Source organism: Pipistrellus kuhlii, unplaced genomic scaffold, assembly GCF_014108245.1.
Source record: "Pipistrellus kuhlii isolate mPipKuh1 unplaced genomic scaffold, mPipKuh1.p scaffold_m20_p_19, whole genome shotgun sequence".
NCBI classification, from domain to species: Eukaryota; Metazoa; Chordata; class Mammalia; order Chiroptera; family Vespertilionidae; genus Pipistrellus; species Pipistrellus kuhlii.
The window spans coordinates 5,156,911-5,175,787 of record NW_023425504.1 but is presented as its reverse complement, the minus strand read 5'-3'; the positions used below and the strand labels follow the sequence as shown (position 1 = coordinate 5,175,787).

General features: G+C 39.4%; 1 protein-coding gene and 1 non-coding gene across 5 annotated transcripts in view; both read right to left on the bottom strand.

Moving 5' to 3' along the window:
• Positions 1-18,877, bottom strand: part of ATP11C (ATPase phospholipid transporting 11C) — a 186,212-nt gene that overhangs the window by 155,819 nt on the left and 11,516 nt on the right. For 3 of the 4 annotated variants that reach the window (XM_045583476.1, XM_045583475.1, XM_045583474.1), the window contains exon 2: positions 10,898-11,049. The exons of the other annotated variant lie outside the window; for it this stretch is intronic. In XM_045583476.1, the coding sequence (XP_045439432.1) occupies positions 10,898-10,948 (51 nt within the window). In that variant the 5' untranslated portion in view covers positions 10,949-11,049. The remainder of the gene's footprint in view (positions 1-10,897; positions 11,050-18,877) is intronic. 4 annotated transcript variants of the gene reach the window in all.
• On the bottom strand, positions 3,553-3,680 carry LOC118722247. Its single transcript, XR_004988950.1, has one exon. It is a non-coding gene; the product is annotated as a small nucleolar RNA SNORA22 (small nucleolar RNA).

Here is an 18,877-nt window from a genome sequence, read left to right as displayed (position 1 = left end):
AAATACTAAAAAGTTAAGAAGACAAGCAAATATTTAGGGCTGCATTTATTCTGGCAAAAGAAACACAGCAGAGAGGCACAAACTTATTAACAACCATTTTAGCAAGTGAATACATAAAATTTTAAGCATGTCACCTTCATATACTTGTCTCCTAATTAAAATAAAACTTAAAAGGAGATATCAAAAATAATAATAACTAGAGGCCCAATGTACAAAGATTCATACAAGAATGGGTCTTCCTTCTCCTGGCTGCTGTCACTGCCTTTACTCTGGCAGGAGCACTCTAGCCTGGAGTGGCCTTTCTGCCTTCCCATGCTGCCCTGAGGCCTGGAGCGGCTGGGGTGGTGCAGAATGCCTGTCCCCAGCCGTTTGGCGCCTGTGTATACAAATTAACCCACCATCTTTGTTGGGTTACTTTGAATACTCACTCCTGATTGACAGGTGGGTGCCATGAAGGTATGGTCAATTAGCATGTTACTCTTTTATTAGGTAGATTATAATGGAGAAGGTCTCAACTCAAGAAATATGTTATATGGAATTTCATATTTAAAAAACAATCTTGCCCTAGCTGGTTTGGCTCAGAAGATAGAGCGTTAGCCTGTGGACTGAAGGGTCCCAGGTTTGATACCAGTCAAGGGCACATGCCTAGTTTGTGGGCTAGGTCCCTGGTAGGGGGCGTGCAGGAGGCAGCCAATCGAGGACTCTCATCATTAATGTTTCTATCTCTCTATCCCTCTCCCTTCCTCTCTGAAAGCAATAAAAATATATTAAAAACAACAATCTATTGGGCTACACTTAGTGACTTGTTTCCAAAGAGCACAGTATGGAAAGGAGGAAAAACATTAACTTTACAGTGGAAGAATCTGGTAAACACTAGCATAGACAGGTGATTAAGATCAATACCACAATAATTACATCATATTGACAATACACACTCTTGATATGGTGTGGTAAAAATGGCAATTCACTTCTCTGGTCTTCCTCCCGAAAATCAATAGCCTCAAGCTAAATAATCATGAGAAAAGTAGACATATCCCAATTGAGGCACATTCTACAAAATACCTGACCAATATTTCTCAACACTGTCAACATCATCTAAACCAAGGAAAGTCTGAGAAACTGCCCAGCCAGCATGGCTCAGAGGTTGAGTATCAACCTATGAACTAGAAGGTCACAGTTTGATTCCTGTTCAGAGAATTAGACCAGATTACAGGCTCTATCCTCACGTGTGGGGAGTGCAGTATCAATGATTCTCTCTCATCATTAATGTTTCTCTCTCTCCCTCTCCCTTCCACTCTGAAATCAACAAACATGTATTTAAAAAAAAAGAAAAGAAATTGTCACAGCCAAGAGGAGTCTAAGGAGATAATAAAGTATCTTGAATAGGATTCTAAAACAGAGAAATTACATAATTGAAAAACAGAGGAAATCAGAAAAATCAGAATAAAATGTGGACTTTAATCATATACTGTATCAATATTGGTTCACTGATTCTGACAAATGTACATAAGAGTGCAAGATGTTAATAATATGGGAAACTGTGTGTGGGGTATATGAAAACCCTCTGTGCTACCTTTGCACATTTTTGTGGGAAGGCCTGGGGTAGGACGGGTGTGGGTGGAGAAAGGCAAAAGGGTGAAAATGGGGGACATCTGTCATACTGTGAACAACAAAAATACTCTGAAATAAATAGAGTTTTAAAGCATTTAAAATTTCTTTCTTATGTTTCACTTGTTTGAGCATCATCTTATACACCGAAAGGTTGTTGGTTCCATTCCTAGTTGAGGCACATGCTCAGATTGCAGGCTCAATCCCCAGTGGGGACATGTAAGAGGTGTGCAGGAGACAGCCAATGTATGTTTCACTCTCACGTGGATGATTCATATTCTCTCTCTCTCTCTCTCTCTCTCTCTCTCTCTCTCTCTCCCTCCCTCCCTCCCTCTCCCTCTCTCCCCCCCCTTTCTCCCTCCCCCCTTCCTTTCCCTGTAAAAATCAACTTTAAAAGTGTTTTTAGAATTTTTTTTTTTTTTGATATCTCCCTTCTCCATTCAAACCAAGTATCAGAAAGAGACTCAGTGAGGCCTGGCCATGTGTTCTGTGAGCAAGAAACCTGCTATTAATTCCCTATGGATCACCTAATAGTCACCGGGAGGGAATGCCTTTATCAAAATAGTTCCATGAATCAAACATGGAGCAAATTTAAAATCAATGGCAAAATTGGGGATGAGTGGCCTTTAACAATGCAGTCAATCCACCAGCAAAAACAGATTGATGGTGTAGCACAGCCCTGGAATCTAAACATAGAGAAGAACATGTGCAACTAAACCTTGGTAATGCTTCAAAATGCTTTTGATAGAAATCTGGAAACTACAACAATCAAGCTTTAGCAAAAAATAATTTTGACCATGTATAAAAATAATTTTAAGAATTTAAAAACAATGCTGCACTACTGGAATCATGGGCATTATCAGTTCTACAATAATTTCCTGGATTTGGATGGCAGAAGATAAAAGTTAGATTTAGAGGGGTAAAGGTTAAAAAAGTACTATGTAATTTTTAAAGTCCAGATCTGGGTTGACTAATCAAGTAGACTTTGTTTACATTTCAGTTGACATCTGATGACGTCTAATGATAAAAAGGGGGTGGAGTGGGAGACTGAAAAGTAGTTTATTACCAACTGTTGGTCAGAAACAATGTACTTGGTTTTGAAAGGTTTAAACTGGGTCAACCTTCAGTCAATATTTTTATAGAACATATCTGGAGGGTTTGTTACAAAATAGATAGTCATGCCCCATCCCCAGAGTTGCTGATGCAATAGGACTGTATAAGAGGCCTGAAAAATGCATTTCTTTCTTTTTAAAAAAAAAATATATTTTATTGATTTTCCAGAGAGAGGAAGGAAGAGGGATAGAAAGCTAGAAATGTCAATGAGAGAGAAACATCGACCAGCTGCCTCCTGCACACCCCCTACAGGGGATGTGCCCGCAACCAATATACATGTCCTTGACCGGAATCGAACCTGGGACATTTCAGTCCACAGACCAACGTCTATCCACTGAGCCAAACCGGTTTCGGCAAAATGCATTTCTTATAGCTCCCATGTATTGCAGATAATTGTCCTTATATTGTTTTTTCTAAACATTCTAAGCATGCAACAGGAGGTAGGGGAGGCTGAGGGAAGGTCAATGGTGGGGGGGGGGGGGAAGAAGATATATGTAATACTTTAAACCACATGTGTCAAACACAAGGCCCGCGGGCCAAATCCGTCCCACCAGGCCTTGCAATGTGGCCCGCACCGCGCTGTCATCACTGCACTCCGCTGTGTTTCCATCACAATGACAGTTTATGACTGTTCAGGAAACCATTCGGCCCTCGATTTAGGCTGGATTTTAGATTTTGGCCCCTTCTCTGATTGAGTTCGACACCCCTACTTAAACAATAAAAAAATAAAAATAAATTAATTATAAAGAAAGAAAGAAAACCTACCAAACCCAAATTTACATGATTCGGAAATTTCCTGCTTTTTTTTCTTTAACAATAAATATTTTCAAATAATATGCTTACTTTCTGAATACATTTATAGGATAGACAGTCCTTTCGATGTGAAGGAAAAGTACAGACTCTAGCACAGAGTCAAAGCCAAGGGAACTATAAAGCACATTTGGGTGTTCACTGTGCAACAGCAACAAATATTTCTGAGCAATGCCCAGGACCATACTAGACACTGGCTCTGAGTATAGACAGCAGTGAGTAAGTAAAAGCACACATGCCTTTAAATCTTGCTCTAGAAGGGAAGGTAGCTAATACTTAGTTCCAAAATTCATTATCAATTAAAATTATAGAAAGAACTAAGGAAGAGAAGAACAATGTGCCTCGAGACCCTGTGAGACTGAGTGATCTGACCTCAGCAGAGGTCAAGGGAAGTCTTCCTAAAGTGATGCTTGTGCTTTGTTCTGAAGAAGGAACAGAAAAGGAGTCTTTGGGGAGAAGATTCCATAAAGTAGGAGCAGAGGGTGCAGTAGCATAATGGTGCCCTACCACTATCTAAATCAGGGGTGAGGAATCTTTTTTCTGACAAGGGCCATTTGGATATTTATAACATCATTCGCGGGCCATACAAAATTCTCAACTTAAAACTTAGCCTGCTACATTTGGTCAAACATTTAATTAACTCACCCCTAATGCCTTGGCAGGGCCAGACCAAATGATTTTGTGGGCCTTACTAGGCCTGCTGGCCAGACGTTCCCCACTCTTGATCTAAATTTTTCAGGTAAGGTCCTAGATTCAAGCATGTTAAAACCAACACTGTGCTAGGGCACCTCATAACAACTCAGAAGGGCATTTCTTGCTCACAGACTTCATTCAGATCTTTATTCACATGGCACCTATCCAGAGAAACCTTCCTTTCTCACCCTATGAAAGAGTGAAACCTCCACCACCTGATACTTCGTAGGCTCCTTCCCTACTTTATTTTCCCTTTATTACTCATCACTAGCATACACGATATTACAATTATTTATTTTGTTGTCTGTCTGTCTATTGGTTGTCTATCCAAACCTGGTCTTCCTTTCTTCCTGAGCAACTGGCTTTTCAGCTAGAGACTACATTTCCCTGTCTGCCTTGTGGCTAAGGAGGACCACATGACTAACATTTCTCCAGAAGTATGTGTGTAACACTGATGTGTGCAATACTGATATGTGAAAATTTCTGATCATTTTTTCTAAAGAAGTTTGCCCTGTAACACATTTTCCTTCTAGCTGTCTGGAACTTGAAAACCAAATGCTGAGGAAGGCAGAACTGCCTCACTAGCCTGAGATCCTGAATGACCTCATGGACTAGAGAACTGGCTCCTTGCCTTAGGTTAGTACAATACATGCCACAGAAACAAACATTTACCTTTTACTGGCCACTGTATTTTGGAACTCTTTGTAACATCAGTTTACCATTATCCAAACAACATCCTTCTGTATTAAAATATAAGATCCACCCAGCTGGCATGGCTCAGTGGTTGAGCATCGACCTATGAGCCAGGAGGCTATGGTTTGATTCCCAGTTGGGGCACATGCCCAGTTCCAGCTCAATCCCAAGTATGGGGTGTGCGGGAGGCAGCCAATCAATGATTCTCTTTTATCATTGATGTTTCAGTCTCTCTCTCCCTCTCCTTTACTCACTAAACTCAATTAAAAAAAAACAATTAAGAAATAAAATGTAAGGTCCATGGGGACGGAAAAATTTCTCTGTTTTGCTCACCAGTGCATCCCTAGCAAATAGAATAGTGCCTGAAACATGGTAGGATATTCAAAAAATCTTGTGAATTAAGTGGGCAACTTCATGATCACCACCCTCCCACATCTCATAATCACCCTCATGGCTTTAAGAAGTTCAGATTAAGAGCTCCAAACTGCTCCCAAGACAGTGCCCCAAAATCCTATACCTCTTTCACTGCCAACTTCCCTCCCCTTCCTCCAGTGAATGTGCCCTTGAGCCTCATTGCCCTCCTTTTATTGTAGTTTTCTAGTGTGCCTGGCTCTTGTCCAACTCAGGGTCTTGAAACAATTTGGTTCCAATATCTACTCCCAACCCCTTTTGCAGACGTCCCTCATTCCTTCAGTTACCTGCTTAAGTGTTATTTACTCACATGGAACTTATTGGCTACCCTATCAAAAACAAACCCTAATTCTATTATCTGTTTGTCTTTATTTTTAACTTATAAAAATAAGTAATTGTACATTTGTTGCTTATTTTTTCATTGTAAATTAGATTACAAGCTCTATAGGACGCAAACCACTTCTATTTTTATTCACCACTCGGTCCACATTGTGCTTGTCCTGTCATGAGAAGGCAATAAAGCAGTGAATAAATAAACTGCACCGAAGATGCTGAGTGTTTTTAAATATTTTGAGGTAGACATGAGTTAAAGTATACATAGCTCTCCATAAATGTAGCCTTCAAATGTCCTTGACAACCAACCTGAGGATAATGTAAGTTTCTATTTATGGAGCTACATACATCAATGCCTATTCTGTCATGTCTTTACTTGTTTTCCTAGGATTATCATTCCTCCTTTCCACTATTAGTTTCTAGTTGCTAATAACAACTTCTTTCTTATTGCCAATTCTGTGACTACTGATGAAGTTAAATACCTTTGCATGTTTTGGAACCACTTACATTTCCTCTCTGAAGTACTAGTTCATGTCTTTATTTTCTATTCCGTTATTATTATTAATAACCAATATTATTAATAACCAATATTAATCCTTTATTGGTTATATATCTTTTCAGTCTGTGACTCATCCTTTTACCTTTTTGGTGTCTTTTGATAAACAAGTTCTTAACTTTAATGTAGTTAACTTTTTAGTCTTCTTCTTTATGGTTGGTTCTTTTATGTGTCTTTTTTAAGCAATCCTTCCCTATGCCACAGCTGGAAAGCTAGTCTCCTTTGTCGTTTTTCTAAAGGTTTTAAAGTTTGGAAAATTATTTTTTGAGCCTCGTTTTTTAGGTCTATGAAATGCAGGGGTTAATAGGTGTTTTCTAACAATAATTTACTCTTTGACATTGTGACCTGAAAGTGCACTGAGGGTATGTGTGGATATTTTCAGATTCCAGTGTTTAGTAATGTCCCCCACTATGAAGTTTCAGATTCATTCCTACTTTACTTCTCTTTCTCTCATTTCCCCAGCCTCTTCCTTCCTGTTTTTATTTATTTTTATTTTTTTAGAAAAGTAATCAATTGGTTGAATTCTGTAACATAGATTTTCTGTGTTGAAGCAGAATTTTAAAATTGAAATTTGGATTGAGATCATTGCAGGTATACATGCAGTTGTATGAAATAATAGAGATTCCCATGTACCCTTTACCCAGTTTCTCCCAATTGTAACATCTTGCAAAACTGTGGTATGTCACAACCAGGATATTGATATTAACAACATCCACTGATCTTATTCATAGTTCTTCTGTTATATTGTACTCATTTGTGTTTGTGTTTAGTTCTGTGCAGTTTTATCTCATGTGTAGGCTTGTATATCCACAAGGATACACAAAGAAACAGCAATTTTAAATAACGGTGTTTTTAAAAGTCTGTGTCACTGAGTACCCTCAGTGTTCCAGAGTGTCCAGTTTGGCTGGTGCCCACACAGTTCGAGGGCCACCTCAGATTACATAATCCTGAAGTAAATTGATGAGCTGAAATCTTGACATGAGAGATAATGGGAACTTTGGTTATTGGGTCTGAGGTTATGGGAGGCCAGTTGGCATGCACACAAACTATAATCATTTATTTGGAATTGTATATGCCCAAATGAACATGCATTTGAGACATCTTGGTAAAAGCTGTTTTTGGTCCATAAGACCAATGGGAATCATTCAAAGTCACAGAATTGGCAATAAGAAAGAAGTCAGACAATACCAAGTGTTAAAAAAATACAAAGCAATGGAAACTCATACATTGCTAGTGTAAGTGTATATTGGTAAAAACACTTTTGGGGAACAATTCCACCTCCTCTTGTACTTTCCAATATCTGTCATTTCATGTGTCTGTCTTCCTGAGTATTAATGTTTATACCTACACACACACACACACACACACACACACACACACACACACAAATACACACGCACACGGGGGGGGGGAGGGGGCAGAAGGGAGAACCCTTTTATAAATATACACCAAAAGACACATTTTCTGGTCATAATAGAAAACAAACTTGCAAGCAACGTAAAGATCCACCAACAGAATAAACTCTGCTATATTCCCAAAGTGAAATATTAATCAGCAGTGACAATAAATAAATTACAGCTACATAAACCTTATCAAGAATCTTAGGGATATAATCCTATATAACAAAGAGGTATTTATACGCAGATTAACACTCACACCTTCACAAGATGGCTGAACCCACAGCGGAGGAGTTCCCAAAACCAGCGATCAGCAGGGACCTGAGGCTGTATGGACCTGGGGCCAGGGCAGGGGACCTGAGGCTGTGCTCCCTGCCCGGGCGGGGCTTGACAGGAGACCTCAAGGCACGGCCCTTGCCCCAGCCCAGGCTGGGGGACCTCAGACCGCACTCCTGGCACTGGTGTCAGGCTGGGGGATCTCAGGCCATGTCCCTTGCCCCAGCACCAGGCCAGGGTACCTCAGGTGATGCTCCCTGCCCAGCGGGCCTTGACGGGTGACCTTAGGCTATGCCCCCCCAACTGGCAGGGCTTGATAGGGGACCTCAAGGCATGCCCCCAGCCCCAGCCTGGGCCGGGGGACCTCAGGCCACCCCCCCACCTTGCGGGGCTTGACAGGGGACCTTAGGCCACACCCCCTGCCCCGGTGCTGGGCCAGGAGACCTAGGGTGCGCCAAGAGACCTGAGGCTGTGCCCTCTGCCTAGTGTGCACCTGGGGACCTGAGGCTGCACCCCCCCCACCCAGTGCCAGGCCAGGGGACCTGAGGTCGCCCCCCCTGCCCAGTGGGGCTTTATGGGGGTAGGGCTGGCCAGGTCTGGGTCTCAGGAGATTTAAAGGCAGGCACAGGTGGGCAGGGATTTGACCCTGGGTCCTGCAACACACCCTATACTCTGACCAGAGGATGATTTTCATATACGTTTTACTAATTTTCTTTCATCTCTGACACTTCTATTATAAAGAGCAAATAGCAATATGAAAATATTTCCTCTAATTAATTCCCCTATTATGTGCACAAATTTCGTGCACTGAGACACTAGTATTGAATAAGAAAAAACAGTATACTATCTCTAAAGCTCAAAATAAGAAAATTCATATATTACCTAGGTTTGCATACATGTGTTAAAATTATTTTTTAAAGCAATAGAATGACTCACAGAAATAAGATTAATGGTTACAGGGTGGGGGGAAAACGGGAATGAGACAGGAAGTAGTACATAGGTAGAGAGAATTATATTGATAATGGTTTAATTCTCAAGTTAGGTGCAAGGGTATGCATTTTATTATTAAGCATATATTTACACATATACTTCTATATGCACTTAATATCATATTTTTAAAAGAAAGGGATTTTCGTAAGGCTATACTTCTGATTAATGGAAGTACCATAACAGAGGAGTTTCTAGTTCCATACCTCAAAACACTTTCATGATGCTAGATTTATATTAGGAACTGAAGAAGTATTTGTTGATACAACAGGAATCTCATGAATACTTAAATTATTAATTCCAAACATGGATTTTATAAATCCATTAATATGTCTTCTGATATGGTTTTATTTTGATTACATTGCCTTCATTAGTATCTTTTATATGTCTACATTTGCATATAAGAATATTTTAATAGCACTGCTTTACATTTCAAAACAGCAATATATATTCTACTGATACTTTTCATCAAGATCTAACCTAAATTAACAAAAATTATGACTTTTTTTTACATTCTCACCTGAGGATATGTTTATTGACCTTCAGAGAGAAAAGAAGGGGGAGAGAGAGAAACATCCATTGATTGTCTCCCGTACATGTCCTGACCAGGGATTGAACCCATTCACAAACTTGCAACCTAGGTACGTGACCTGATCAGGAACGCAACCCACAAACTTTTGGGTTTGTGGGATGATCCTCCAAACAACTGAGCCATCCAGCTGGGGGCAACTCTCCTTTTTAAATCTTTTTTTCCTATCACCATTTATCCCCTTATACACTCTTCTACCTCCACCTCCCCTGCCCAGCAATCACCTCACTGCTGTCCATGTCAATGAGTTCTTTCTCTCTTTTTTTCTTTTTTGCTTACAATAGTTTTATAGAATTTCATCTCATGAAACTACTTGTTTCCTATGGCCATTATCCTTTGGTTGAGTCACTGCCTATAATAAAACATAGCAAGCACCCAATTCTGTTCCAGAATATCCTTGGCCCTCAAATATCTACATATGAGTTGTCTACTTACTGCCTCCTACTATCTCATAGCAGCTGTCACTCAAGACAATCCAAGAGCTGCTTTTCTTATCTACCAGTGTGCAGCTGTGTGCATAAATATGGATAAATGTCTTTGAGAAATAATGTCATGTGGCCACTGACAAAGATGGTGGTGGTGCTCCTCAGGAAACCTACCCATCATATTGTAGCATCACCAAAAAATGCTCTCTACCATTGGAGCTTTTAGCTAAGAGGTTAATATAACCAGAGTTGGATTTAACTCTAGAGAATACTAACAAAGGCACGGGTCTATATTTGATTCCCCATCATTCAGGTCATTGTAAAACCAAAAAGCACAACCACTATTAAAAGCCCATAAGTAGCACGAACAGCACTTCTTAAAACTTGTCATTGTTTCCATTCAAAGTATAGATAATTTAGTTCACAAACATTACTATTAAAGAGGAAACTGAAGTTTGAGGAAGAGTACAGTCAAATGACCAATCAAGGGATAAAGAGACCTGAAGAGTAATGCCAAGTTTAAAAAAAAAAAAAATCCACTGTAAGACTGAAATCTAAACATGAAGTAAAAAAATTTAAGCCCTGGCCGGTTTGGCTCAGTGGATAGAGCATTGGCTTGTGGACTGAAGGATCCCAGGTTTGATTCTGGCCAAGGGCACATGCCTGGGTTGTGGGCTTGATCCCCAGTAGGGGGTGTGCAGGAGGCAGCCGATCAATGATTCTCTCTCATCATTGATGTTTCTATTTCACTATCCCTTTCCCTTCCTCTCTAAAATAAATAAAAATATATTTAAAAATGTTTTAATTATAAAACTGGAAAACACAAATATAGATGATCTAGAAGCCCTCATGATTCACATAAGAGGAAATTGAAGGCATAAAGAGCTGACCTTGAATTCTATACTTCTAAGCTCCCATTCACTGAATAATCTTAGACAAGCCACATGCCCTCTTTCTGTCCATTTCTTAGCTGTAAAATTATTATTAAATGGTCTAAGATCCTTACCAGTTTTAGGACTTGAGCCATAAACATCCTGTAGTAGTCCAGGCCTTTCATTTTATAGATGGGAAGGCTAGCAAACTATAGTTATTTATGGTAACGTCTTCTGTTCCTGGTGTATACACACTTTAGATCTGCTCACTTGTCTTCATATGATCCTAGGACATAAGTATAATGGTTAATTTTATGCGTCATCTTGACTGGCCACACAGTGCCCAGATATTTGGTCAAACATTATTCTGGTTGTGTCTGTAAGGGTATTTCTGGATGAGATTAACATTTGAATCAGTAGTCAGAGTAAATGAGAGCACACAGATTGCCCTCCTTAAAGTGAGTAGACCTCATCCAATCAGTTGAAGCCCTAAAGAGAACAAAAGTTCCCCCTACACTGAGTAAAGGGGGAATTCCTCCTGCCTTTGAGCTGCGTTCAAGCTTAAACTAAAACACTAATCCTCCTGGGTATGGAGCCTGCTAGCCCTCAGATGGGAACTTCCCCCATCAGCTCTCCTGGGTCTCTATTTTGCTGACTGCAGGTCTTGGGACTTGCCAGCTTCCCTAACTGTGAAAGCCATTTCCTTATTATAAACTTCTTTACATATATACTTGAATAAATTAATTTACTTATTTATATATGTATAAGTAATAATATTAAGTACATAAAATATATATAGCTATTCACATATATACATATATACATATAACACATATATAAACACACACACACCTTATTGGTTCTGATTCTCTGGAGAACACTAACTAATATGATAAGCAAATATGTATAATAAACTAACACTTGTAGAACACTTAAAATAGTGCCAGGAACTTACCACTCTGTTGTTAACTGTTATTATAATGGTAAGAAAGCAAACACAACTTACAACTAAAACAATTTCATAACCTGCAATATGACAATGAAGCAATGGATCAGTAATTCAATATACTGATTAGAATAATTAGTTCTACACACAAACAGCCTAAAAAAACACAAATGCCTACATTGAAGGCAATTTTTTTTATAAAGAGATAAAAAAGGAATCCCATTTCAAACTTTGATCCATATAAAAAAGATTATTTCCATTCTCATGTATTAAGAGCTTAAATGAGACACAACTATTGTTTCTGAATATCTGGTAACCAGCAAAACTACAATAAACTCACAAAAATAATAATACTACAAGTACTTACACCTTATAACATTTTTAAATTAAAAAATCACATATTTGTAAAATATGTGTATAAAAAGTTATCGAAACAACATAAAAATGTTTTAACCAGTAAATACTTCGTGTTATTTATAAAGTGAGTTCTTTTAAAGTATAATAGCAAATTCTCAAAAGAAAGTCAATGATGTAAATGAATGTGTGTCCAACAGTGTTGATGCTCATAAATATAAAATTATTTATAATGACATCAGAGAATACTAAATACCTAAAAACAATGAAGAGATTTAATGTTGTATATATTACAAAACACAGCATGTGAGCCTAGAGTAAATGGCTTCATTTCTAAAAAATGAGTTATTCACTGAACACAACAGTGATGTCTAAAGACTGAACAATTTGGTCCATCACTCACGACCTAAAAGTGTGTGACTATAAATGAGAAATAAGTCTAGAGATACTGGGAGAAATCAGATTTCACTCATTAAGTAAATAATTATTGAGCATATAATACATGTCAGGCACTAAGGCATTAGCAACAGCAATAAGCAAAAATGGCCACAGTTCTTACCTTCACGAAACTTACTATGTAGAGGGAAGCTTGATACTAAATAAATTAGCAAACAAATATATAAATGTAAAGTCAATTATAATAAGAGTGTAAAGGAAAGGTTCGTAGTGTTAATGAGAACCTGGGAACCTGGCATTGTCTGAGAGAAGGATAAGGGACCACTTCCTTGGGAAAGTGATGAATAAGCTGAGCTGTGAGAGATGGGTAAGAGTTCTGGCAACTAACTATAACAAGAGAGATTACCAGATAAGAGAAATGGTATATACAAAGGTCCTGTGGCAGATGGAACACAAAAAGTGAGGAAAACTTTTTCAGAAATAGAAAAATCCATCCTAAAATCCACATAGAATCTCTAGGGATCCTGAATAGTTAAAATAATCCTGAAAAAGAACAAAGTTGGGCTTCATACTTTCTGAATTCATAACATATTACAAAGGTAGTACTACCATAAATATAGTCATATAGATCAATGGAATAGAATAAAGAGCCCCGAAATAAACTCTTTGACAAGGGTGCCAAGGCTACTCAATGCGGAAAAGAAAGTCTTTCCAAGATATGAGAAAATATGACATGCAAAGAATGAAGTTGGACCCTTAATTTACATGGTAAACAAATTAAATGCAAAAATGGACTAAAGACCAAAATGTAAGACCTAAAATGATTTAAAAAAAATACTAAAAGAAAACAAGGGGAAAGTTTCATGACACCGGATTGGCAATGATTTCTGAAAGTATACACTTATTATGTAAGCAGGATAACTAAATAACTAGTCATTTAATATTATACAAATCAATGTCATGAAATATTACCTCCCAATGTTTATTCCATCTCAGTTCCTGCCTTATTTTTCCTGCACCAAACCAGAAGACTGAAGACCATCATCACTAGAGTAACGAATTTCAGAAAAGAGCATTTATGGGAAGATTCCTATAGCTACTGTTGTGGAGACAGAAAGCCACCTGATGTCTACCTTTTTAGGGCTACCTTTTTAAAGTATAAGTCTCACCTCAGCAAACACAAAGCATTAAAGATCAAGATTTTGGTCTTTCTGCTTGCTGGAATCTAAGCCCTCTAAGTCAACTGATTCCCCTGCTGTAAGTGCCATAAACAATAACTCTACCCAACTGCTCGGGTAATTGCCTCCATCTGTAATGAGGTTGCACATTCCTTCAAATCCCATGAATATCAGTCCTTTGGTTTCCCTACCACCCAGTTCACAAGCTGCCTCCTCTATAAACCTTGCCCCCAGCCACTTTAACCAGAGTGAGAATGCCCTCTTGTTACTGTGAGTGCCTTCAAAAGGATAGCACTGATAACCTGTCGCCTTGTGAGGAGGTTGTTCCCCGTGTGTCCTCCTCTGTCTATAAAGATTGAAAGCTACTGGAAAGCAGGGTTGCGCCTTACACACCTCTACAGCAACAAGTTAAGCATGAATGTTCAAAGGAAGCTTGTAACTCACATGAATTTTTTCAGAAAAGAAGCCAAAGTAACTTGTGCACTATAATATAGATCCCTTAATCCATACTTCTACAAACTGCATTAATTGTGAAGCTTAAAGAACACCCCCACTGCTTAAACAACAGGTGTAGCTTACCTAATCTATTCTACCCAATTGTTACTTATTTTTGACAGTTCCCTCCTGGCTTGCGCTCCCTGTTGATCTGTAGGATTACTGCATCTTCAGTATAATTTCCCAATTTATTTCTCACCCAAGTCATAAAATAATTTAATTCCCCCTTTTAACAACAGTGAAAAGGCTGGCACATTTTAACCAGAGTGATATCCCTGGTGGTTTCCATGAAGATAAAACTAAAAAAATAAAAAAATTAAAAAAAAATCCTATTGTAGAATAAAACACTATAAGTATTGTTGTGAAATTCATTTATTAGTCCAAGATTTTTTTTTTTCCTTTTGGCAGTTTTTCCTTGACTAAATACTCTTCTCTTTGGAATTGTGTTTCACAAAGGGATTTTAAAATCAGCTGCCTATGAGCTATCAGTTAGCCTTGTATAGAATAAGATGAAGAAATTATAAAAATAAATGTTGAAACTATTGGTAAATGCATGGAACAAGGAGTGATGAAGCAAGTATCAAAAAGTCCAAAAGTCAGAACAAATGAAAATCCACGAACTTATTAATGCTCCAGAGAGGAAACCAGCAAGTGTTGACGCTAAACTGGCAGAAACATCAATACTTCCTGGCTCCCCCACTGGGTGCATCTATGTACCACAGGCAGGCTGCTCTTATGCTTCAGTGACAAATGGTAAAAGTGTTCGACAACCTGAAAAGGAATAACCTATGACCCAGAAGCATGGCTGTGTGCAACAATGAAAAGAAGGTAGTGATTGCTGAAATTCTCAATCTCAGCTCTGCTGATTAACTTAATGACTGTGGGCAAGTCATTTCCCCTCAAGGAATAATACCAGTGTTTCATAAGATTAGTGTGCAGGAGAGAGTTAACATAGCAGGTCTGAGACAGCTATTCTTAAAAAGCCCTACTTGCAAGGATGGTAACCAGCTGGTGCCTTGGGACTAGGATTTTGGGAAGGTTCCCAACACCTTAACTGATAACAGTAGCTCACTGTGCATCAACTGTACAAACAATTCGGTTTATGCCAAATACCTGTTTTCCTTCTAGATGTCTAGAAATTCGACACATACCAGACATAGGGTATCTTTGTAAAAAAAAACCCTAGGTTCCAAGTTTCTAATGAGCTTCCTTGGTAGACAGCATGTCACACAGGTGTCACAACTTATTGGTAGAGAAATTGGGCACAACCTGTGCAACTTCAGTGGAACAGGACTGTTTGAAGCTGCACCTGGTTTCTTCCCAACTTGTTTTTTACCCTTTGCTAACTTTACTTTCTGTCCTTTTGGTATAATAAATCATAGTTGTGAGTGCAATTATATGCTGAGTCCTGTGAGTTGTGCCAGTAAACCTGAGATTGGTTTGTGGGACCTGACACACTTGGCAATGTTGAATAGTCTGCCAAACATCTTTCCAACAACCTTGTGAACTAGGAATTACTATGTTAATTCTACAGATAGAGAAAGTAAAATTCCGAGAGGTGTACAGTATATACAGAAAATAAATATTGCAGTGTTTATTGTATATGAGCATTTGAAAATTTTAGTGAACTACAGAACTCTCTGGAGTGCTTGCTAAAAATGCAGTTACCTGGGACCTATTACATGAACTTTGGATTCAGTTGGCATGAGGCCCAAGAACCTGTATTTATAATAAACGCCCCAGATAAATTCTTATGCAAGCAGTCCAAGAACCACATCTTGAGACACACTTTGATGTATATGAACTACAACCCCCAAATTTCAAAGCTGGGTAGTAAATGGCAGAAGTAGGATTTGCACTAACTCTTTTTTTTTTTTTTTTTAAACAAGGTTGAGGCTCTTTTCACAACAAAACTGCCTCCAAATATCTCAAACTCTTCAGTTCCACTGGTTTAACCTGCCTTCTCCCTATCGATATCCACCGAGACGATGGCAGCTGGGTACAAACAGAGGAAAGTATAAATTTCCAGCACCAAATACTAAATGGTATCCTGAGTCCAAATAATGCACACTTACCATGGAAATTCAAAAGATAAACAGCTCTTGGAGAGTAACACTGTAGCTTTGGTTTTCAAAAAGGATTTGATGTGTGGCTGACAACAGAAAACATAAGCTTATGCATGGATTTAACAAAAAGAATATGGATTTCTTGACAATTTTAGAAGTTGAAGACAGTAAGTTAATTATAGTTTTCCATGAAGGATCAAGAAAAGGGGGGATGGCCAAAACCGGTTTGGCTCAATGGATAGAGCGTCGGCCTGTGGACTGAAAGGTCCCGGGTTCAATTCCGGTCAAGGGCATGTACCCTGGTTGCGGGCACATCCCCAGTAGAGGGTGTGCAAGAGGTAGCTGATTGAAGATTCTCTCTCATTGATGTTTCTAACTCTCTATCCTTCTCTCTTCCTCTTTGTAAAAAGTCAATAAAATATATTAAAAGAAAAAAAAAAGAAAGAAAGGGGGGGATGCTCAAGACTACTTAGTACTGGAGACAGGCTGTCCTCATAGCCAGAAGTCAGGTTCTGGGAAACTGATATTTGCTGGGGGGCGGGGGAGGATGCTGCCTCCCCCACCACAGGCACCACTGGAATGGCTAGCCAGACAGAGATAGAAAAAGCAGTGGCTCAGCCTACAGAGTCTCAAGTACCTGGGGCTAAGAGAGGCAGCTGGGGTATAGAGATAGGAGCCAGAAGCTGAGACTCATCTGAGAGAGTGGCATGAGCAGTCCACCATTGTTATCCTGACTAGGAAGTTTACCCAACCTATGCTTACAAAAGGGACAATGTGGCTGTACTCAGGGCCAGCTGAAGGGTCTGATTGGCACACTGAGCAGTGAATCAAAGAGACCCTTTATTTTATGAAGGAACTTGGGTAGAGAGCAGGATTGGTGCTGGACAGTAGGATCTGGGAAAGAAGATCAATCCTTCCCACCTAGAGCAGAGAAGGCGCCCCTTCCCCCTCCTGCAGAACAGCTGGTTCTGCCCCACCATGCAACAAATGAGACAAGGGGGAATGGCTCTGGGCTGGAAATCTGTGCCCCTACGACTGTGCCTGGCAGTGTGTGTATGGGGGGAGGGGACTTAAACATCTGGCCTGGTCGGAGGCCCTGACCAGGGGTGATGGCAGTGCTCAAAGATCAGATTGCTAAACTGAAAGATTGGAGTCCTAAGCTGGGCTGATTTAAAAAAAATTTATTATTGCCGAAACGGGTTTGGCTCAGCGGTAGAGCATCGGTCTGTGGACTGAAAGGTCCCAGGTTCGATTCCGGTCAAGGGCATGTACGTTGGTTGCGGGCACATCCCCGGTAGGGCGTGTGCAAGAGGCAGCTGGTCGATGTTTCTCTCATCGACATTTCTAGCTCTCTAAATCTCTCCCTTCCTCTCTGTAAAATAAATATAATAAAAAATATATATTTAAAAAAATTTTTATTATCCCCTCCTGCTTGAGGTAGCAGTGAGAGAGGTGCCAGCAAGCCATGCATTTGAAGAAAAGGAAGTATTACCCCCATCTCCTAATAGCTACATGAACCACGCCCAATGCAAATCTGTTGAAAAGGCCAAAATCCAGGCAGCCCCAGAGTCCCAGAGCCCAGTTCCATGGAGGAAGGGAGACAGCTTAGAACAGGAACATTGAAAGTCCAAGATCCGAGGCAGACCTACCGTGGGAGAAAGGGAGGTGACGCCCACCAGACTACTTTGGTCTCTGGCCACCTGTGCTTCAGTCAGGTTGCCCAGGAACAGGCAAGACAGTAACTAACATTGGCTTGCACCAGAGATACTCCCAGGATGCCCAGACCTACAAGCCAAGGGGTGAACTTCAACAACATCAGAGCAAAATCCAGAGAGCTTCACAAATGAGAGGGAGAAGAAAGTAAGGAAGGAAGGGATAGAGTACCTATTTGATGAAATGATAACAGAAAAATTCCATAACCTGGTGAAGGGAAAAAAATCATACAAGTTCAGGAAGCACAAAGAGCCCCAATCAAGATGAACCTAAAAAGATCCATACCATGACACATCAAAACATAAAATAAAGACAAAAGCAAGAATCTAAGGGGAGCAAGAAACAAACAGAAAGTTATCTATAACGGACCTCCCAGAAGGCTATCAGCTGATCTTTCAACAGAAAAATCATGTATTTGCAAAGATATATGCACCGCTATGCTCACTGCAGCAATATTTATGGTGGCCAAAACATGGAAACAATCAAACTATCCCGTGATATAGGACTGGATAAAGGAGATGTAGTACATATACACAATGGAATACTATTCAGTCATAAGAAAGGACAAAACAGCACCATTTTTAACAATATGGATGGAACTTGAGAACATTATGCTAAGTGAAAAAACTCAGTCAGAAAAAGCTAAGAACTATATGACTTCATACATATGTGGGATATAAAAATGAAACTCATGAACACAAATAGCAGTGTGGTGATTGCCAGAGGGGACGGGGTAGGGAGTAGAGGGTCTTAATATAAGGTGACAAGAGAAGATTTAACTTTAGGTGGTGGGCACATGGTGCAATACACAGATTTTGTAACACAGAAACCCACACTTGAAACCTATATGTTTATGTTAACCAATGTCAGCCCAATCAATTTAACAAATTAATATTTTTTAAAAAATTCTTGCAAATAGAAATGATAAAAAGCAGGAGTAGCAATACTTTTATCTGACAAAATAGA